The sequence below is a fragment of the Filicampus tigris genome, chromosome 14 (assembly GCF_054856515.1).
Source record: "Filicampus tigris isolate MCC_2025a chromosome 14, RoL_Ftig_1.0, whole genome shotgun sequence".
NCBI lineage: Eukaryota > Metazoa > Chordata > Actinopteri > Syngnathiformes > Syngnathidae > Filicampus > Filicampus tigris.
Window position 1 is genome coordinate 7,539,382 of NC_141230.1, and position 23,961 is coordinate 7,563,342.

Consider the following 23,961-nt stretch of genomic DNA (forward strand, 5'->3'; position numbering starts at 1 on the left):
TGTGCGTGCGAATTTTAGTGACTATTGATAACAGCTTTCTGACAGGTGGTTAGGGTTAGGGGATCCCGAGCTTGTGTTCGGGAAATTTTCTCTTTCTTTTCCTAACTGCCATTGTTCTGCCACGGTGTTCTTGGAGCACAGCCAGCATTTGTACTTTGTCATGTGTGGCTTATTGCAACCAGGGGGAAAAAAAATTGCGCTCCGCTGGCAAACTTTGCCGGCATTTGCGTTGATAGCGCAATATCCTTTGTGAATAGCACGTTAAGATGGAGCAAACTGCGGGTGCAAATGAAGTGCTATTGAAGGCGCTATGAGTGGCCACGGTTCATTCTGTGAATTCGGCCCTCATCAAAATGATGAAGGCGTAATACAAAAGTGAGTTGCAGACTTCATTTGTACACGTCAACGGATGGTTTGCATCATATTGAGAGCTGATTCTAATTTGTATTTTGACCTTCCCCTGCCGGTCAGTGAGTTAAATAAGTGAGTGCTTATGCCTCTAAATCAATTCACAGATGACAACATTTTTCCATGTGGTGAAATTCTAAGCGATGCAAAGTATTTAGTGTATATTTTTGCATGAGAATGAATCAGAATTCCACTATGGTGATGACAGTGGTCTTAATCCCAAGAAACCGAATGGATACCGCCATGCAGAATAATTTATTTCTTAAATATTATAACATATTATAAACGTGCGTGTATTTTTAATGCTCCAAGCACAGTGTGACAGTTTCCTGCCACACACACACACACACATTAATGGTCTTGGCTCCAGATTTCCCTGCAGAGGAAAACCACATCCATCACTCTTCTACAGAACAAAAACCACACACTGATCTGAAACACACACACACGCATGTGGACACACACAAAGAGAAAAAGTGCTTGTAACACTTAAGTCCTTTCCAGGCATCACACCCAGGTCACAAACACTGCAGAAATAATGAAAAGCAGCACAGTATCAATCTACGGTATCAATCAATGTTTTTTTGCTCTGGTATCAATGATATACAGCATGTATTGTATATCTATGGTATCAATGCTATTTATTTATGGTATCAGTCTAGGTATCTATTTGGGATGTAACAGTACGCCAGAAACCACAGGTCAGTCGGCATCTTGGTTTTAAGGTCACAGTTTGGTTTACATTCAGTGCAGTAAGGGCAGAGGTGGGTAGAGTAGTCAAAAATTGTACTCAAGTAAGAGTACTGTTACTTCAGAATAATACGACTCAAGTAGAAGTAAAAAGTCGTCATTCAAATAAGTACTTAAGTAAAAGTAAAAAAGTACTTGGTGAAAAAATTAATCAAGTACTGAGTAACTGTAAAAAACAACCATTCAATCAGATGAAAATACAAAATCATCTTCAGGCAAATTAAAGTCCATCCAACCAATAAAATGAATTACATTTAATTAAAGAATAACTTAAGTGAAATGAAGGTAAGTACTGGTTGTTTTCTCTTGGTTCTGTTCCGTTTTAATCAGCAAAGTTGCTGCCGTGTTAAAAGGCACTGTTAGGAAAGAGTCTGTTCAGGTACATACATCAACATTTACAGTTCCAAAATCATTCTATAAATGCAGTAAATATTAAATTTTTCAACATAAATAGGTGTGGCTTGTAAATCGTTTTTTCATTTATTTATTTTTTTTTAATGGAGTGGATGCGGTTTATATAAAGGTGCGGCTTATACTCCAGAAGATACGGTCATATTTGGTCCAGCTTGACAAACAGGCGGATAGACGGCTGGGGAATGGCAAAGCTACGTGGTTAAGTCGGAAAGTTGCATGCCGACATTGCTACATGAAATCAGCGGCAGGTAGCACGTCTAAAATGCACGGCATCATCCGACTGTGAATGTTTCTTAGACGAGGGAGCAAAAACGTCAAATTTAAATCGCGAAATTTATCATATTGTAGCGTCTTTCAGGAACATGCTGTCAGATATAGTTTAATTATCACGTTTTTATTAATCAAAGTACAACTGCTCGCGCTCTTCTTTCTCCGCTGCTCCACTCGCTTGCCGTACGATGCATTCAAGAACCTCGGAAACATCACAACTCAGCAACACACAAATCCGACCACAACACAGATAACCCAATTCGTTACAATATGCTGTTGCACATTCAAAGATTTTAATGCCTAAAAAGTGTAAATAATTTCATATAGACTTTAAAGTTACTATATTTCATTATAAAAAGAGTTTTAATAAAGTTAGTAATAATTGTAACATTGTTATTGTGTGTATTTTTTTCATCACAAAAAGTGTATAAATGTACAGTAATGACAACTTGTCTTTAACTAGAATACTTAGATGTGTCATAGGCTGTTGCTGCTGAGTGTTTAAAGATTTCAGTGTCTTAATTTACAAAATTAAGAGATCTTTATTGTTAGTGTCTTTTTTATTCTGGTGTAATTTCTTAGAATATCACCCGAATAGTTCACTTTTATTTATTTTTTCTAAAGAATATACTGTTTACTTGTCATCTTTTCAAAATAAACATATTTAAAAAAAAAAATCTGTTTTTTTTTTTTGTACCGAAAATATACCGAACCGAAGTTTCCAAGAAACCGAACAGAACCGAAATGTGATTTAGCGTACCGTTACACCTCTAGTATTTACTGCCATATAATGTGGAAACCATTGAAAACTCAACTTTAAATAGTAACTTGAAAGAAGTACAAGAAAAAAATAATGAAGGAAGTAAAATAATAATATACTATAATCATAGCAATAAAAACTAAACTATAAACACAAATACATACCAGCTGTTCCTGCTGTGCACGTGGCCTCTTAGTGTAAGTGTGGTGTCATGCATGCATGTGTTGTATTTAAATATACAGTGTATTTAATTATTTATGTTGTGTCTTTAAGTTTACAGTAAACTCCAACTGGGATGTCATTAAACAGCTTGACGCACACTCAGGGCAGAATCGCATACCGTAAAATCCCTTGAAAAACACGTACATAATACCGCCCCCTCCAAAATCAGCCTTAAAAAGCATTTTTTCCGCTGTACTTGTGTATGATATTCCCGGATTTGATTAAAAACATACCAATAAAGTTTAAATATTTTAAATCTAGGTAAAAACTATGCTCTTTTCCCATAATTATGATTGAGGTCTTTCAAAGTATTCTCAAGATCATGTGTTTGAAAATCTTGTTCTTGCACTGTACGCACTTTTAGTTCGATTTTTTTTTTTATTTCATTACTTTGCTTTTGAATCTATTTAACTCTATGTGTAAATTCTTTTAAATGTTTTACGTTTAATAAAAGTAAATGTGAAGAATATTGAGTTACGTTGTGTATGCACTATTAATCAGTCATTCTATATATTTTTTTTATGACAAGGTACTGCCCAGGTACTTGAAAACATCAAAACAAAGTGAAAATGACTAATTTCTTATTAAGCCTGTATAATACAATACCCCCTGATTTTTTTTGTGTGTTATTCACAGAAGTTTACATTATGCATCACATTTGCTGCGCATGCAAGCAACACGGTGTGTTCAGGGTTGTTTCACAAAGTCGGGAACTTGCAAACTCACCGCACATTCAGCATAGTTTTTCTTGTATTACGTTTTTTATAATACAGCAAAATCCAAATCATCATTCAATTTCGATTAATTGCCCAGCCCTATTATACTGCACATGTATATCCATCTATCGTGTGTCAGTTTGGCACTCTCCTGTGTTTCCATTGCAACAAAGACAATAACAATGGTCTCTTCCTCCTAATAAACCCTCGGTGTTGCCATCCATGCACTTCCTGTGACACGCTTCCTTAAATGCAGGCGACAAACAACACTACAACTCTCAACAGCCCCATGAACCAACAACGACCTTGTGTGTATGCCTTTTCATTTGTTTCATGTGTGTGTTGCTCCACTCTTCTTATCGTTGGCAACGTGTGAGCCATTCAGTTTCAGCCAATCACATCAAGGGTTATAGAGGCTGGTGGGAGTGTGGTGCTTTGAGGGTGCAGGGTGAAGTCATTTGTGCGATGCTCCAACCACACACAGAGATGCCATCTGGATGCAGCTGACTCAGCACAACACACACACACACACACACATATAACAAAGTGCTCCCACAGGGATCTGTCATTATTCAACATTTTATCCTTGGGATGAACCAAACAAACGCTCCCGTATTGCAAAATAAATAAGCCACGTAAAGTACATTAAATACTAGGGATGTAACACTACGCTAAATCACGTTTCGGTTCTGTTCGGTATATTTTCAGTACAAAAAAACAGATTTATTTTTTTTAAAATATTCTTATTTTAAAAAGATGTGAAGTAAACTGTACTTTTTTTCAAATAAATGAATAAAAGCGAACCATTCGGGTGATATTCTACACCAGAATAAAAAATACACTAACAATAAAGTTCTCTTAATTTTGTAAATTATTAAAACACTGAAATCTTTAAACACTCAGCAGCAACAGCCTATGACAGATCTAAGTATTCAAGTTAAAGCCAAGTTGTCATTACAGTACATATATACACTTTTTGTGATGAAAAAAATACATACAATAACTGTTAAAATTATTGCTAACTATTTTAAAACTCTTTTTATAATGAAAAAAAATACAGTAACTTGAAAAAGTCTTTATGAAATTGTATACACTTTTTAGACATTGAAATCTTTCAATGTTCAACAGCATATTGTAACGAATTGGGTTATCTGTGTTGTGGTCGGATTTGTGTGTTGCTGAGTTGTGATGTTTCCGAGGTTCTTGAATGCATCGTACGGCAAGCGAGTGGAGCAGCGGAGAAAGAAGAGCGCGAGCAGTTGTACTTTGATTAATAAAAACGTGATAATTAAACTATATCTGACAGCATGTTCCTGAAAGACGCTAGAACATGATACATCTCGCTATTTAAATTTGACGTTTTTGCTCCCTCGTCTAAGAAACATTCACAGTCGGATGATGCCGTGCATTTTAGACGTGCTACCTGCCGCTGATTTCATGTAGCAATGTCGGCATGCAACTTTCCGACTTAACCACGTAGCTTTGCCCATCGGCGATTTTAACAGGACAGCCAGAATGTTCCCAAACAGGATACCGCAGTGTACGGGGGGACTTTCGAGCTCTGGCTCTTTTCTGGCTCTCACTGTTGTGCCGCCACTCTCCTCTCCCGCATGCAACAGTCAATAGCGCCCGTGCGTAAGCTCGCGCTAATAAGTGGACCGAACCGAACACAAGTGGACCGAACCGGACATGCCATACTGAAATTACTGTATTAATACACCCACGTGTACCGTTACACCCCTATTAAATACCCACCAATCATGTTTGATCCATGTGCGAACACCTGAACATAATGTGACTGTACGCATCCATCCATTATCTAGACCGCTTATCGCCACAAGGGCCGCGGGGAGTGCTGGAACCTATCCCAGCTGTCATCGGGCAGTAGGAGGGGTACACCCTGAACTGGTTGCCAGCCAATCGCAGGGCACACAAATACAAACAAACAACCGCACTCACAATCACACCTAGGGGCAATTTAGAGTGTCCAATTAACCTACCATGCATGTTTTTGGAATGTGGGAGGAAACCGGAGTACCCGGAGAAAACCCACACAGGCACGGGGAGAACACATGCAAACTCCACACAGGAAGGGCAGGGCCGGAATCGAACCCACGACCTCTCAACTGTGAGGCGGACGTGCTAACCACCGTGCCACCCGACTGTACACTTATGGGCCCTATTTTCTTGACCAGCGCAAGTCTAGCACAAAGCGCAGTCTGCGCATGGGTGGAGTCTTCTTTTTGGCATATTTTCCTGGACTTTGCACAGGTAGAATTGGGCGTAAAGGTGTATGTTTGTGCTGTTGTGCGCCATTGTGGGATGGAAAGTTGCAGACTCCCGACCAATCGTAGCGGCTCCCCTCATTTGCATTAAAATAAGGGCGGTCGAAGCGCACATAGCGTTAAACGTCGCGGAAGCAGAAATAGTCGTGCATAACATAGGCATGTGCAAGGTGCATATATACAGGTAAACTGCAAGATCTCCCCTTGCGGATGACGTAGTTGGCCGCGCATGTGACGTGGGCAATTGGAGACCACCTTTGCATCCCCACCAATTGGGGTGCTATTCAAATATTTTTAAGACGCTAATGATTATAATTCGTTCGATTTCTACAGTGATTCAGAGGGATCGATGCATGCTGTTGTCATATTTATGAATGAAATACGGTGACTTTCGCCACACATGTCTGTGCCTTGATTAAATACATCAAAAGGGTGTTACACCATCTGCGCCACCATTTAGACCTGCTTTTAGGTTTTTTGTTTGTAAAATTGTCTAATTTTTGCTCATCAAATTGGCAAGTGCGCTGGGGAAGTGTAATAGAAAATGGCATCGGTCTGCCGGAACGCAGACTTCACAACTTCACAAACACGCTAACCTACGCTTGTCCGGACACAAAAAGGAAATTGCGCCTGTTTTTAACGCCGAGCATGCGGGCGCGTGTCTACGAAAATAGGGCCCATTATGTGTACACAAGCATTCACTGTGTACACACATGTGGGCTTAATTAAGCGGCGATGTCAGAGGTCAAGAGGATGCCATATAGGTGCCTTCCTAGAGGAAGTGAACATTAAAACATGGAACACGTGTTGCAGCTATCAGATGAAATTCTCTCTGGCCCTCACATGCTCCGTTTGCTGTCTCTCGCCCATTAGATCCGCTTTCAGTGTGCAGACAGCAGCTGCGCAGAGGAAAAACTTAAGACGCGGTGGTCAAACCTGGAATGTGTATGTGTGTAAAATGGACAGTGGCAGTTTAGTGTGTTTGTGGAGGTGGCATAGGTTGCATGTACATGTTTTCAGCCGGTAAAATGAAATTAAAAGAGACTACTACCAGTTACAATTGGATGCACGTAGATTTTTTCCCAGTTTTATTCCATCATTGACAACCGGGAATCCCAAAGTGTTGTGCGCACCTTCCGAAAGTTTGACACAAAAGACACACAACTACACAAACTGTTTGTCCTCTTTAGTCTTGTGCTTTGAATACCTTTTTTGGGGATGTACTGTATACTGTGTACAACGCATTACTCATTAGGTGTACAGGTACAGAACGTTAAATATAATGAAAATTACATGTATCATGTATCATTGGAGATTCAAAAATGTGTGAATGTGAACTAGCATGTGAATGTTTTTTCTCTATACAAGCACTGCTATTATGATTTTGATTAATACCGTGTGAGGGACATTAGTTGTATAGACATTACATATTAGGTGAAAATGGTACATTAGAGGTGCAGAGACAATTAAATATGATGTGAATATGGCTCATAAGAGGTGCACATAAACATTAAATGTGATGTTAATATGATGTATTAGAAGTAGGGTGTGCATCTCTCCACAAACGAACATTCCATACGGTTTTCGATAGGTGTGAAACGATTCAAGGATGTTTCGATTTGAAAGAGGAACGATTCGGTTCGGTTCGCCTCGGTGAGATCACGATTCGATTTGATATAGTGTGGCTCAGTTCGACAGTGTATTTGTTATTTGACACACATTCGAATGAATTTGCCAGTACTTTAAATGTGCCGATTCCTTCGAAGATATATCTCTCCTATAAAAGACGATTCGATACGGATCTCGATACATTTCAAAGTGGAACAATTTGATTCGATTTGATTGATGCACTCGCACCTTTTAAATCAAAAAACTGTCTTCCGGTTCAAGCCGGTTTTTGGTACACCCCTAATTAGAAGCACATCGGGGTGAAGTGTAGTGCGTGCGTATGTGCTCCACCATAACCACCAGCATTTTGCAGCGGCATAATGCAGCACTGGTATGCGCATATTAAAACCAACCAAGTGTCATTCATTTTCCAAAAGTTGTTGGTGGAATGACTAAGCGAATGAACGAATCATCTGGGACCAATTCAACACTCCTTCCATCTCGTACAGTATCTCCTTCTTGTGTTCTTGTGTCTCCTTTGTGTTGTCAAGTAACATAGCCTTTTCCGACATTTTTTTGTCTTGTCTTTCTTTCTTTCTAATCCTGCGTTTGATTTGGAATGAAAGCACAGTTAACCTGAGCCAACACACACATGCAGAGGAACATATGTGTCAGGCAGTAATTGAGCGGACAAAACCTGGCTGGGTGTAGCCTATTAATAGAGCGTGTGAGTGGAAACATTAATCCGCGCTATGAGCAGGTCGAGGAGGGTGCAGTTATGCTGTGATCTTTGAAATATTCTGGCACTGTCGTCTCGCTGTTTGATGCTTTAATGATACTCATCCAAAATTCATTAAAGAATCAAAAAGCAGTCTTTTTTGCCCCTCTCTACGGTACCATGATAGTTTCATCCTGGAAGCTCGTTTCTTCTTTATCCGCAGCCTGCACCAAAAGGTTCAACCAAACTAACTGATCGTCAAGGAATAGACACTGCTTCTGTATGTAAGAAATTTCCATGCCATTAACATAAAAAAGGCAATTTTTCTTTTTTTAATCACTGTAAATTTCTATTCACAACCGAGGGTCAAATTTCCATCATAAAGCCTTTATTAACTCACAAAATGGCCGCCCCCTGAGATGGCTAAAAGTGGCTGCATTTTGCTGCTTAATTTATACTCCACAACACAATATTAATCAGAATGCCGTATTTCAACTAGTGGGCCTGCATGGAACATATTCTGTAAAAAAAAATATGTTTGGGTTGACTCTCGCTTTAAATGATGACAACAATGGTAAGATCCATCCATTATCTATACCGCTTATCCTCACAAGGGTCGCGGGCGTGCTGGAGCCTATCCCAGCTGTCTAAGGGCAGTAGGCGGGGGACACCCTGAATTGGTTGCCAGCCAATCGCAGGGCACACAAAGACAAACAACCACTCACACTCACAATCACACCTAGGGGCAATTTAGAGAGTCCAATCAACTTACCATGCATGTTTTTGGAATGTGGGAGGAAACCGGAGTACCCGGAGAAAACCCACGCAGGCATGGGGAGAACATGCAAACTCCACACAGGGAGGCCGGACAATGGTAAGATGATGTTCAGAAATAATACAATTTTTCAAAGTTTAGCGAGCAAGCGGCATGCAGCTGGTGACAATTTCAACATGATTCCAACTCTTTGCAAAGTCCTTTTTTCCCCCTGCATTTGTTTCTCCCACACTTGACCTTCGCTGATTTGCGGCTGATTGTGTTGTTGTTTTTCTCCCCAGAAAGGAACGGCTCCAGGAAGATTGAGCTATTTTCGGACCTGAGCAACATGCTGCACGGATTTATTTCTGCAACCCATCAAGACATGTAGTCATTGTCATTCGCTGCTCCACTGCTCTTCTTCATCATGATTGTATTCGCCAACAATGACACTTCTGACTTCATCGTCATAGGTGAGCTGGAGGTCAGTAGAACATAATGTTCAAAAATGATTCAACTCCTTCTTGAGGATTGGTATGTAACAAATGAACCGTCTACACCAGGGGTGCCCACACTTTTTTAGCCTGAGAGCTACTTATGACATGACCGAGTCAAAATGATCCAGCACCTACTAAAAATGCAAAACACATTATTTATAAATATATTGAGAATTATTTTTATATCTACCGTATATGCTGGTGTACCTTGCATGACTGCATTAACATATACAGCACAATACAACAACAAAAATGTTTTGTAATTACCTTACTCTGATGACTTGCACTGAATGGAATCAGCCAGGAACGCATAGTCCGGACAGTAGCTGCTGATAGCTAGCCTCAAGTAGATTTGCAGCAACAACAATCCGCCCATTCGCTCCATTCGGCGCGTATAAAACAAGTCAACCTTTTTGTACACTATGCTAATGCTAACAATATTGCCGGCCGTCGAGTGAACAGGACGCTGAGTGGCTGTGTGTGACTTAGTATGCCCGATGCTGATTGGCTGCCACGAGGCGCAATGGCAAAAAAAGTTAACTTGTTTTACACGAGCCGAATGGAGCGAATGGGCGGATTTCCGGTGCTTCGGTCTGCATCCCACCGATCCAAACGCATCATTCGCGCCGCCCCGCACGCAACCGCGCCCTCTACATTGACTCCAACTCAAACGCGCCGCCAGAAACGCTCCCAACGCAGTTAGTGTGAGCGTAGCATGAACGTAGCAATACAGTAGTGAGGACGGATGATAGTCTGGCGATCTACCCAGAATGCCTTTGCGATCGGCCGGTCGATCGCGATCTACGTAATGGGCACCCCTTATCTACTCACTTGAACTGAAATTGATGAGAATATTAATCAACATTTAATCTAGTTTACCATTTCAACTTTCTCCTTTCAAAGTGTCTTCATTTTCGAGCCTTTCGCACTTCCAAAACTTGTAGTCCTGAATATTGGTCTTATTCCTAGTTAGCTAGTCTAAGCATGCTGCTAGCTGCTCAAGTAAAGTTGCGTGAAGGCTATTAAAGCATTTTTGTATTTATCGCCTCATCTTATTGATACAAGAAATGCTAGGTTTGAGTTTATATTTGTTTGAAATTGCCCCAATAAAAAATGCTTTTCAACAATAGAATACAGTTTGCTGCTATGCACAGTGTGGATTTAAGAAATAACATCTGTTGATTAAATCAAAAAGGAGAGGCTGTTCGTTATAAAGTGAGATGTATTTAGTATAAAAAAATGCTTTACCCAAATACATGATTATTCTGCAGAATTTTCAGTAGGATACTCGAATACTGAAATATTTGATGGCTGCAGCCCTACATTCAACCACCCTGATATACTGTCGGCCTTTGCATTTGTTGTTGTTTCCATAAAAAACCTTGCGAAAAAATTACTTCTCAAAATTTGTAATTTGCTCCTCAAATTCATTGATTAGCAAAATTGCTCCTCAAAGAAAAAATAAGTTATTTTGAGCCTTGTATACATTCAAAATATTAATAATAAAAAGCTTGATTCTGCACAGGATATTGCTGTTCCCAGTATAGCTAATGCACCTACACGATAGGGTTGGCAAAGTTCTAATTCAGAAGCAAATTGCAGATTCTTATTGGCACTTTTAAAAAATCTTATGCTTTCTATACAACACAAATTTAGTTTGCACTTATATTGTGCATTGTAGATTTTAGCAATATTCCACTAGGATAGCTAACTTACAAAATTAAGAGTTAAAATTTGTCAGACTGACATCAAACGTAGTTATCAGCATCAGTATGTCTTTGAGCGTTAACATTTCCTGCGAGTACCAATTAGCAGGCCATAACTTTGTTAACTTGTAAACGTGCAACTGCAATAGGGAATTACATTTAATTTGAGGTCAAATTTGATAGAGAACACATGCCACCTCCATTGTGTTTCTCCATAACGCACACTCATCAGCACATACACACTACAGCAGTCATTTCCTTGTTGATGCAGAGTAGATTTTTGCTAGCGGCGTAGCTCAGGATAACGCACCAATTAGCAGTGGCAACAAAGTATGTGGAAACTCGTAAATAAAACCGCACTAAAAGTCCAAAACCGTCAGCAGTACTAATTGGTAACACTTGAACCACATAAGAGCGTATTATAGCTCAGATCTATCTGGTTCTATTTCTAGACTGAGGCAACATCTTATCAAAATGGAACACATGAGCAAAAACTGTGACAACGAATCAACCTCGTTTGTAATTATTCCATCAACACACGTTTAGTGGCTTCAGCAGTACGGGCATCAACATTAGTCCCCTGTGAAATCAATGACCACCTGTGTTACCTTTTTCAGACTGTACATGCCCGAGAAACCCGAGAAAGAATATCCCTGGAGTGACCGAGATCGTGTTTGCTGTAAAGTCTTATTTTGCGGATCTGATCAATGGGGTCATTGATTAATCGGTAAATTATGACATTTCAATAGGGCTGTGCAATTAATCGAAATTCAATTACAATTACGATTATTACACTCCACGATTACAAAATTGGCATAATTGTAAAAAAATATTATTAATATATGTTTGTTTACACAAGGAAATCATACTTGAATTTATACATTTGCACATTTTTTAAATTTATTTTACAACAACTAATTCTATACATTTTATTTGGTCCAAAAGTAACTTACATAATTATAGTGTTAAAATGTTTTTGCTTTGTACCAAAAAATAAATGATCCTTTGAATAATCATGATTTCAACTATTACCAAAAATAATCATGATTAATATTTTTTTCATAATCGAGCAGCCCTACACATCAACATATCACAGATTTTGGATAAAATGTGAAATATCTGACAATCCGATGTGCAAAGTCAAATTGTATGGGAAAGACCATCTTGAGCTGCCCACAAAAAAAAATCCCTAATAAGTCACAAACAAACATAACAAATTCGCTTGCTATAAATCATGAGTTTCTTGGTGGAGGTAACACACAATTACTGGACGTGATATTTGACAGAGGCCTGTGATCAATACACAGTAAGAGTGTTGGAGATCAACTAAATGGTGTTGGGGTCTGACCGGCTTCAAGGATTCTTATCTGCTCAACCAGCCACTGGGGAGCCATCACTCACACACACAAGCACACACACATTTAAACGAATGCTGGAGAGTAATTGCACAGGGTCAAGCATGCTGTCGCTTGTCAAGCAAGCTCTATTTAGACAGCGTATTTGTGTTTGGACGTGTGTGTGCGTGTGTTTGTGTGTGTCCAAGGCATGCCCTCATTGGTCAAGAAGAGATTTCTGGGATGAGCCGGTAAGAGGAAGGAATGACTTGTGGTTCCTCTCACATGGTGAGGCGCGGGGTAAAAACTCATTCTACATTCTTGCCTCGTACTCGAGGCCCATTTTCATACTGTCAATCTCAATGTGCCGAACACAACCTCCAGAAAGACTCGGAATGGCCATGAAACAAAATGATGGTGCGTGTGGTGTTTGAGTTAAATAAACAAGGATTTGTTTACTCACAAATACCACGAGAATTCAGATTGCATCCAAGGTTAGGAGTACACATTTAGGGTGACCTCAGGAGAAAGATGTGATTGAACTCTATTAGTATTACTTCTGTTTCACAGATTGGGAAGTGTTATCTTACCTGCATGTGTGTATGTGTTCGTGTCTGAATAGTTGTTATTTGAAGGACTACTGTATCACTCCCAGAGTCTATGCTAATTTCCCTGTTAGCATTCGAATGGATCCATTGACTTTAGCATTAGCGCAAGCGATGATTTAAAAACGCGTTATTTTGCCTTTTCATTTAAATACACAATACGTGTGATTGTTTGTGTTATGTGTTTAGTTTTACAATAAACGAGATCTAGACGATCAAATATGTTTGCAATATAATCGCGATTTGAGTAATTTTATTTGCAATCGCAAAGACTGCAGTTTAAATGATCGATACTTTACTGACAGTGGCGGGGTGATGGGGATTCACAGAAAACTGAACGCTGCTGCGCTAGCTCCATGCTAGCTTTCAACTCGCAAAAAGATGTTTAATGATGAGATGATGAGCATGAGACACCGCTGAGTTGTAATGCCCGCTGGCACTTGATATTACGTCAAAAGGTTGTCATTATCTTACTTTTCCTACCGGTTGACGTGTGCGATGTTAGTAAGTGGAGATCATGCAAGCTTTAATTTTATACATGTATATTTTATTTATTTATTCATCTATATGGTCATTTGAGTGAGTGCTTCAAGATGAGCAGTCCACATTGACATATGTTTCATGAAATGAAGTGACGTGTATTGAGTGGTCACTGGCCACTGGATTGTTTTTCGAAATTGTTTTTTTATAAAGTTGAGTGATTATGAAGTGCAGTCGACCTTTACATTATGTTTCATGAAGGAAAGTGATATGTAGGAAGTGGCAAAGCAACTGATTTGTTTACATTCTTGTTGCAATCTGCCCTTGATTTTGTGCCTTTACGGTATAGAATCTGTTTATACTTGTTATGTTTACACCACACCTGTGTGTCAGAATTATGCTGTCGTGGTGAACGCTTACCAAACTGCACATCAAAATATTTAGTAAGTTTATACCTCTAATTAATGGTAGATAAACTGTCTTTCATAATAATTAATGCTTCATTTGCCTTTACCTCAGTATTCTATAATGGCTAACCGATCTGATATTGTTTCTTGTAAAAAAGATTAATTGTTGAAAAATACATTCGAAAATTACCTTGAAAAAAATCGCAACTGATATTTCCAGGCAAAAAATTGCAAATTAGATTATTTTCCACAATCATTCACATACGCTACATGCTTGCTACGCAAGCAGTATGGTGCATTCAGGGTACTTTCACATCATCGGAAATTCATAAACACAATGCGCCACTCTGCACATTACAGTTTTTTCTTTGATTACAATGTTTTAAAGATTGAGAGAAGCCAAAATTTAAATCCTGATTAAATTTTGATTAATCGTCCAGCCCTAGTTGATTATATAATTCATGTGTTGATATATATAATTCATGTGTCAACGGGATATGTATTATAATGATTATTTTAATTCTGGATTAATCTGTCGATTATTTTGTTCATTATTTGATGAATTGGGTTTTAAATAACATGTTTTAATTTCCATCACTATATTCAAAAACAGGTTGGGTTTTTTTTCAAATTGCAGTGCATAAAACACACAAATATAATTTTGTTCATGATTTGGTTCGTGGTTTGGGCCAAAACATGTTAGTATGGGGCCAAATATGTTGATTATTACTTTCCAAAGTAGAAGCAGATGTTTGTAAACGTCTTATTATGAATCAATAACAATCTGTCAGCTTTCATAGAGGTCTCAAGAAATCTGAGAATATTTACTGCCGAGAGGTTTAAATTCTGCGGATTTGGACAGTTTTAGGACTCTAAACGATTAATTGATTATCCAAAATCAATTAGTTTTATACTCGATTAGTCGTCGATCAATCATTGCACCTCCATATTATATGTATTATAATGTATAACAGATTTTGTATTATATGGATATGTATTATACATTTAGTGCTTCATTTCTGTGAACATGATGCTGCCCCTTGTGGTGGGCGCGCCTTAGCCACCTGTGGGAAGTATGTACACTCCAATAATATTTGGCATTTTTCACAAAAGAATATATAATATGTCTATAAGTATTATGTTGTTTGTCTACATGTGTAGCTCCACTGTTTGTGTTTAAATTTCTGTTTCTTAAAGGTGTTTCGCATTGTTTGCATTAAGCTAAACATGCTTTACTCAAGAAAAGTTATGTGGTTGTTTTAACACACAAGATACAGTTATCTTTGTTTTATGTTCAGTTTGACTGTAAACTTCAACTGGGAGTGGAAATAATCAGGTTGAAGCCTTGAAATTGTTCACTGTCGGCCGAACGACGGCTCCTATCTCAGAAAGATAAGTCGGGTCACTCGCATCTCAAAGCGCCACTGTATTTATTTTGTGATTGAGGGTTGATTTGATTATGTGAGGCTTTTATCCATCAGCTGTCAATCAAAATAAAAGCATCCTGTGACACAGGTCACACGCACACACCTGCTCACAGCGGTTAATAACATCAGGGTCTATTAGCTAGCACTGCTAACCGGCTAGTAACACACACACACACACATGCACCCGCGCACCAGATCCCTTTGTGATCGATTACATTGAAAACAGATGCTCATTACACGAACGCGCGCAGTCCACGCGCACACAACATATGGCTGCATGTGTGTGGACGCAAGGAAGCTTTTACGGAAAGAAGAGGAGACAAAGGGAAGAAGAAGGGGGAGGAAGAGGAGGACGAAAAGGAAGTCATTTCTTTGTATTTATCTATTTAACACTCTCACTCGTCCCCTGGTGGTTAATAAGGGCTAATCCACATCAGAAGCACTTGTGTCTGCTTGACACACGCAAGCACACGCACGCACACACTCACTTCACACCCATCTGCCAGTGGGTGTGTAGAGGAGACAAAGGGCTGGATGGAGGGAGGGATTCCCTGCTCTCTCCTCAGCACCACCGCATTGTTTGTGATGACAGCGTAAGCACACACGCACACGCCGGGCACACACACACACACGTAAATAAATCACGGTTCAGTAGCACTTCCCTGTGAGTGTCCTCACCATGACTCAGGAATCAGGGCGGTGGCCTGCTGGTGAACATTTTGACCCTGAACATGTGACAGGAAGTGATTGGATCACATGCCTCACACAAGGACTCAGACCCTTTAAAGTGGAAGTCAACCCAAACATATTTTTTGCCAGAATATGTTCTATGCAGGCCCACTAGTCGATATATTAATATTGCATTTGTGGAATATAGGTTAAGCAGCAAAATGCACCCACTTCTAGCCATCTCAGGGGGCGGCCATTTTGTCACTTCTGTCGACTGAAGATCGAAGTTGCTCAGGGCTGACGTAACCACTGATCACAGCTCGCCTGTTTTCTAAAGCTGAGCCGTGATTGGTCGTTACCTGACCCCTGGGTAGTTGTGATGTCATTTTCAGACGACAGAAGTGATCAAATGGCCGCCCCCTGTGCTAGTAGCACTCATATTCCACAAACGCAATATTAATCAGAATGCCGTGTGTAGACTAGTGGGCCTGCATAGAACATATTCTGCTAAAAATATGTTGGGGTTGACTTCCCATTTAACACTGCCTGTAAAAGCTACTATTTTTCCACTGGCCTGTATAAATGGCACTGACACGGAATGGGAGGCGGGGGGGGGGGGGGGTGGACCGGAAATCACCTCAGTGACATTTTATGTTCCAAGGTAGTATTAGGAATGTAACAGAGGTGAGTTGGCACATTTGACGCTGTCTGGAGAAGCCGACATTTTTCCACTCTTCTTCTGTGCCGCTCCCGTAACCAAAGAATGGCACTGACACAATATGGGGATGGGGTGGAAGTGTGGGGGGTAGAACGGGGACATTGGACAGGGAATATTCTGTCCTCTGAGGCGGCGTCAGAGCTATAAAACGGGAAGGAGATGGTGCCTACATGGGCGACTACAGAAAGATGACAATATTTACTGTTGGGACTTGTATATGAGTCTTTTTCATAAAGAGACGGATGAGACACCTTTAAGAGGACTTTCGATGTGATCGTCTTTTGTGATGGGTAATGAAAAGCATTGATCAACATATGCCGATCACATACTTTTTCACGGAAGATCAGTGGCTGATCGATCGGAGCACCATTAACAAGCACTCTATTGATTTTAAATAGTACCCACATCAAGCAGCTTGGAATTGCTCTTCCACTTCTTTTATTTGCATATTCATTATTGACGCAATCTGCTTTTGTGTAGTAACCACACTAATACTGACGTTATACACAGCCGTCGACCAGAATGTATGGAATTAGATGACACCCAACACGGATTGGGAGGATGAAATTGTCACACTAGGCATTACCTAGCAGATCGTATAATTGCATGTATTAACCCGCTTGGAGCATAGACATAAAAGCTAGCGTGCTGATTCATACCCAACAGTGTAGCACATGTGACATTCACTCAATGTACAGTAAAGCAACCTGGCAGTACACCTGGGGTGCCCATTACGTCGATCGCGATCGTAAAGGAGTCGTGTGTAGATCGCCAGCCTATCATCCGTCCTCACTACTGTATTGCTACGTTCACACCAACTGCGTTGGGAGCGTTTCTGGTGGTGCGTTTCAATTGGAGTCTATTTAGTTCGCGCGGGCGGGGCGGTGCGAATGATGCGTTTGAAACGGTGGGACGCAGTGGCGCGGGTTACCCTTCGCGGGGTCAGCTGCCCCGCCTCGGCCGACGCACTAAAGCAGTGAGTCACGACACAAACGCAAATTGTACTCATTTTAGCTTGTAGCATACACAGCATATACATACATACATACTATACGTTCAAGAATATGAAGAACAGAGACACTCGTATGATTTTATCCCCCCCAAAAATCTGGTGACCGCCCTCCTTTTTTTGTTAAGAATTGTAATTGAGAATCGTTAGGAACCGAAATCAAATCGAAGAACCGGAATCATCCATATTCAAACGATGCCCAACGCTCATGCACTCAGTCAAGCAGGACATCAGCAAATACTGTTTAAGACAAGACTTGCAGTGAAGCAAGCATCAAAAGATGAACCTGTATGTTTTGCTTTTTCTTTGGCTTTTGAAGGAGGGTTTTGTCACTGTTAGTAGAAAAACTTGAAGAGGTTACTATGTTTCAATTTCCACCCCTTTATTCAAAAACAGAACATTATTTCATGCAAATAGAGAAAATACCAAAACAAATTGAGGATGATTCAGTTTCTGTTTTGGTCTGAAAATTCATCAGAAAATTGGCTAAAATGTTGATTATTGTTTTCCAAAGCAAAAGCAGATGTTTGCAATTGTCTCATTTTGAAAAGAAAAAACCCACAAAGCTAATCAGTCTGCTTTCATTGATGACTTCAGAAATTGGAGAATATTTACTGTTGAGAGGCTGAAAGGATTAGGACTATTTCAAATTAAATGTCTCTAAACTGAAACTTAACCGCTTATCAAGATAATTATTGATTAATTTGATAATCGATCAGTTGCTGATTAATCGACTATCACCTTTTTTGCAATGCTAACATAAAACAATAGTCATAGACAGAAGGCTCCAGATTTGTGTTTGAACAGACTACTTCTATTTTTATCTAAATAAAACCAGTGTTTTGCTGTTTTTACTTTTACAGTTGCTAACATCTTTTTTTTAAACTTATTTGACAATTATGAATGTGAAAAAATTAGATGCATGAGGCTCATCGGAGACATAACTTTGTCAAGGTTCTATTGATGAAACCATTAACAATGGTTAAGCTTACCACTTTTTTACACTTAGAAAACAATAAACTATGTTATTGTTTATGTTTATTATTATGACAATTATGTTGTTAAATGTTTACTTTAAAAGCATCCGTAAAGTTAGTATACATTTTATGATGCTGATAGTCTCACCCTGGAAGAGATTTACTTCTATTCATTTGTAAATTGTTTCAAAATGATTACCATAAGAATTGATTTATTTTCATCTATTCCTGTCTGATCGCATAATTGTGTTTTCAAACAAAAGTCTTTGTTGCACGCTTGAATCCATTTACATGAACTTACTAATTGATTAAGTTGACCCCACAAATTGGACACTGCGCCACCAGTGGGAGTCTGATTAGTAATATGAACCCCCCACACAACCCTTTCCTAAATAAATCACATGGTTACACACACCCTCCCCCCATCTGCTTTACATTGAAGGTTCATCTGGATGAAAGATGGAGGAAAGCAATGTGCTTTATGTGTGTTTGAATCCAAGTCAATGAACGGATTACTGGTTACTCGGCCGTGTAATGTCTCTGTTCACCAGGCGCACCACCACCCGCACACCCCACCCCCTCCAACCCCCGCACACACGCAAACTGAACAACTCCCAGACCTATATATATGCATATAGTGTATATATATATATATATATATATATATATATATATATATATATATATATATATATATATATATATATATATATATATATATATATATAGGGCTCACGTAACGACCAATCACAGCTCACCTGTTTTCTGAAGCTGTGCCATGATTGGTCGTTACCTGAGCCCTGAGCACCTGTGATGTCATTTTCAGTCGACAGAAGTAACAAAATGGCCGCCCCCTGAGATGGCTAAAAGCGGGTGGATTTTGTCGCTTAACTCATATTCCGCGAACGCAATATTAATCAGAATGCCGTGTCTTAACTAGTGGGCCTGCACAGAACATGCTCCGGAAAAAAATATGTTTGGGTTGACTTCCGCTTTAAGGACTCTAGTCCAACTTCTGATCGATTAACTAATAAAGAAGTGTGTACTAATACACTCTACATAAAGAGTATTTCACGATAAGTCTTTTTTAACATTGTATTATTTGTTGGTGTATTTTACATTGCTGGATTTTTTTTTTTGGGGGGTCGGGGGGGGGGGGGGGGGGTTCCTTTGTTCTTATGTGTAAAACGTCCTCAGCCTCCACCCAAGCTTTGAGTATCTGCTCTGGGGTGTCTCTTTCCACACGTTGTGTGGTATACTTGAGTATGCTGATGTTTGTGCACTGTGCAGCTGTACTGTTTGTTGACATGTGAATAAACTTACGGAAACTTTTGACATTGACAATGTTCGTATCATGTTGAAGTGTCATTTGCAGCCAGTACTGAAATCACACTGAATGTTCCACATAAATCAATGAGAGCACTTATATAATACAAATATGGATTGTAGGTTCCAGTTTACTGAAAACTGATGAACAAATAGAACGCCTCATCGTTAAAATGTCCCATCTGAGGTGAATTTAAGAGTGATGATTTCATCTTGGTCCAGACCACTAAATGACACTCAACATGATGAAGCAGCCGCAGCCCCCATCGTTGGCCTTAGTAGCCAAATAGCGGACAACACAAACTCTGTGTGTGTGTTACCCCGTGTCAGCCGGGGCACCAGATTCTTCGGCGAATATGTATCTTCAAAATTCCAGTAACCTCATAAAAAATACGACCCGACAAATCATGACGGATTTTGAGCTGAAGACAAATTCTCAGCAACAACTAAAATCTGGGAGGTTTTTTGCCTTTTTGTAACTCAACACGTCAATCGTTTAGGGTACAATAACAACAGGTGAGTCTAAATTTGCAAAGACAGAAGGTACTTTACTGACATGCTAACGCATGTAACGGATGGCGTCTGCTAAAGAGCATGCATGTAGATATGAAGGTGCGCGGGCGCGCATGTGCACGGCACTTCCTGTCGCCGACTGATAATCCTACTTTCTATTTATAAAACGGCTGATTAACATTGACACGCAGCATTTTTCTGCTTGTGTATACACTTAATATGCATGCACCCACGCAATCAACTTCTCTTGTGTGCTTTTGTAAGTTCATCTATCAGCAAATGGGGCTCATTTGCATACATTTGTAGGAGTAGTGACACTTGTGATGTAGATCTGAATCCGAAAAAAATATGTCAAAATAATATGGAATATGGAAAAAAAAAAAGATCCAAACAGGGCTCAAGCTGTCATAAAACCTTCATTAACCACACAGGCAGTGTTTATGTAACATTTTAACATTTTTAACGGTCACACAAATGCAAAAAGAAGTATAACAATCAAGGTCAAATCAAATAGACGGTTTAGCGTCACTTTGATAGCAATGCTGGTAAGTACCGGTAACGAGTAACTGAACCGGCCTAGTTTGAATGCTCCTTCTTTTGGAACAAGACTTTCTCAATCGCCTAGCTTCAAGATCTCGGCAAAGTGTCAAGTGAAGGAGAGACACGGTGGCGCTTATAAGACATTATTAAATCTGATGGACTCAAGACGCAGAGAGAGCGTCCATTACGGCGGCAGCGGGGCCGAGATGCATTTCACATGAATCATAGACAGCTAATGAGACCTCACCGGGAACTTGAAGGAAATGGATACACACGCGCCTTGTTAACAAGCTCTGCACGCCTGGATGCACAAACCAGGAAGTGACGAGGCGTTTGGCCGTGCTGTGAGGCAACGCCAATGGGTCAGATGTGCTGCTGCGAAACTTGGAAGGTGCCTTCTTTAGGTTCATCCCAGTCCGTTAAAATAGATGTGTGCTGTTTAAATAGGTCAGACGCCATTGGAATAGGAAATTTTCTCCAAAAAGTAATAACCAAAGTAAAGTGTGTTACATGTTCTCATTTTGAAGAAGGCTTATTTAGCAAGCAGTGTTTTTTTGGGGTTTTTTTCATCCCATTAGTATCTGACATTTTGGGAAATTTCAATGTCAACACTGCCCTGAGAATCTTACCAAGATGTTTGCTCTTTATTCTACAATCAGAAGTTTAGGGGTGTTGACAGTTTTGGTGCCAGAACACATCTGATAAGGGGACAATTGGTCGGCAGGGGGGATGTTGAGGATCTCACCTTTTACCACATGCATGCTCCCCACACACAATGTCAAGCCACATAAAAAAGATAGTAAGTATAAAAAGTCTACACACCCCTGTTCGAATGCAAGGCTTTTGTGAACTAAAAATGTGTCCAAGATAAATCATTTTTCCAGAATTAATGTGGCCAAATCCCAAAACCCCACGGAACTCAATTAAAAAATCTTTTTAAGAGGGAGAATAAACAAATGAAATAATGTAGATGGTGCACACTCGGCCTTATAACGAGGATGTGGCTGTTTATAGAATTAATCAATCACATTGAAACTTATGTTAAGTAAATTGGAGTCAGAACAATCCTGCCATCATTTAAAATGTCTCTGATTAACCCCAAATAAAGATCTTGTAGTTGTTCTAGTTTTTCCTTTTCCTGTTTTTTCCTAGCAGAAGCCTGAAGGTTTTGTGCTAATACTGATTGCTATATGGAACTGTTCAGACTTCTGTTCATAATTCATAAATACACAACCCAAATCACACACAAATCTATTCTTTGGTCTGCTGTTTTAAATCATTCACCCATCAGGGAGTACGTCCTTGCTTTTAACTTGATCACATTGTGTTGCCATGGCAACTTGGCCCTGCCTCTTGCAGGTATTTTGATAAGAGCATCACAGTGTCGCTCAAGTTGAAAGAGGATGGCTTGGTGGTAGGGCACCATCGAATATTACAGTAACATAATGAGCCTCTGCTCTTTGAATCAAGTCAACAAGTCTCAATTCATGCCTTTAACTTGCACTTGTAACTGCATAGTCAAGAGTGGGGAGTAAAAACCTCAGTTCACCCTATCGTCCATTTTATACACATGTCAAAATTTTCCAAAATTCTAAAATGCTCTACATTCAGCAGTTACATGCAGTGAGGCCCTATAATTATTTCATATCTACCAATGCCTACAATTTCGCTGACCCTCAAAACCGATCTATTCGAGGGACCATCGATTGATTGACACTCCAGTCCCTAGAAGAAAAAAAAAAAACACTAATGACATCTAAAAGGCTGCTTATAAGGGCAATTTTTACCATAAAACGCGCACACACATCACGTGATGTCTCCGTGAACGCAGGAGACATCAACACAGACACCACGCGCGGGCACGCACGCACGCGCCGTCTGCAGAGGCTTGAACATCATTGCGATAACGTCATTGAGTTGCACATTAGGGAACACATTTCCTGGCGTCTTGGAGCAGCTGATTCAAGCATGGGAGTCTTCTTGCTTTTTAGATGTGAACACACGCACGCACGCGCGCGCACTTTACGCAGACACACACATTGACAGAAAGTGGACGTGCACAAACGCGAAGAAGCACGTAGGGACGAGATGTTAAAAGCTGCAGAACGACACCGGGCTGATGTGAAACAAACCAGCTCCCCTCCTCACGTTGAGGACAGGCGTTAAGGTCCCAGATCTGGCCATTTTTTTCATGTCCTTCCCTCCCTGTCTTCCTACCTGTTTTGAAGAATGCATCAGTGTCGGGGTCGCTGGGCGCCTCCTCGGCCGCTTCTGCGGGGTTCATGCCGGATTCCGGTTCAGCACAACCCCACCGACAAATGAGTCAAAACAAAAGAGAGACGCGAAGGTCCAAAAAACAAATCCACTCGGTGTTAGTCCTCACATGTCCAGGGTCCACTTTCGGTGGCCTCCATCCCGCTCCTGGGCTCGCTTTCTGTCGCCTTCTGCGTTTGTTTGGAGCCTGAAGGCTGGCGGCGCTCCTCTCTATTGTTCCCCGTCCAACCTCCCCGCTGCTCCGCCAGGGTCTCTCTGCCTCCCCCCTCCCTCCTTCCAGCCGCCCGCCTCCTCCACCCCCCCCCCCCTCCTCCTCCCCTACGCTCCCTTCATTCAGTCCACTGACCTTTATTAGCATCATATGTGTTGTTTCGTGTTCGACTATGACCAAATACAGGCAGCGAAGACGCTTGCATGCGGATGGATCGTCATGATGATATGTGATTTAGTGTGAATGAATGTTGAGACTTGAGAGTCAGACATAATGCGATTGTGTGTTAGGAAACTTATTTGTTTTCTTCTCATATTGCTGTGTGGATGCTGAGAGTCAATGGTTTACATTCATATGTTAAAA

At 40.2% G+C, this 23,961-nt stretch overlaps 1 protein-coding gene across 4 annotated transcripts in view; it reads right to left on the minus strand.

Moving 5' to 3' along the window:
- kalrna (kalirin RhoGEF kinase a) overlaps positions 1–23,630 on the minus strand; it is a 142,465-nt gene extending 118,835 nt beyond the window's left edge. For all 4 annotated transcript variants that reach the window (XM_086050859.1, XM_086050860.1, XM_086050858.1 and 1 more), the window contains exon 1: positions 23,331–23,630. In XM_086050859.1, coding sequence (XP_085906985.1) covers positions 23,331–23,397 — 67 coding nt within the window. In that variant the 5' untranslated portion in view covers positions 23,398–23,630. The remainder of the gene's footprint in view (positions 1–23,330) is intronic.
- Positions 23,631–23,961: the final 331 nt, after the last annotated feature.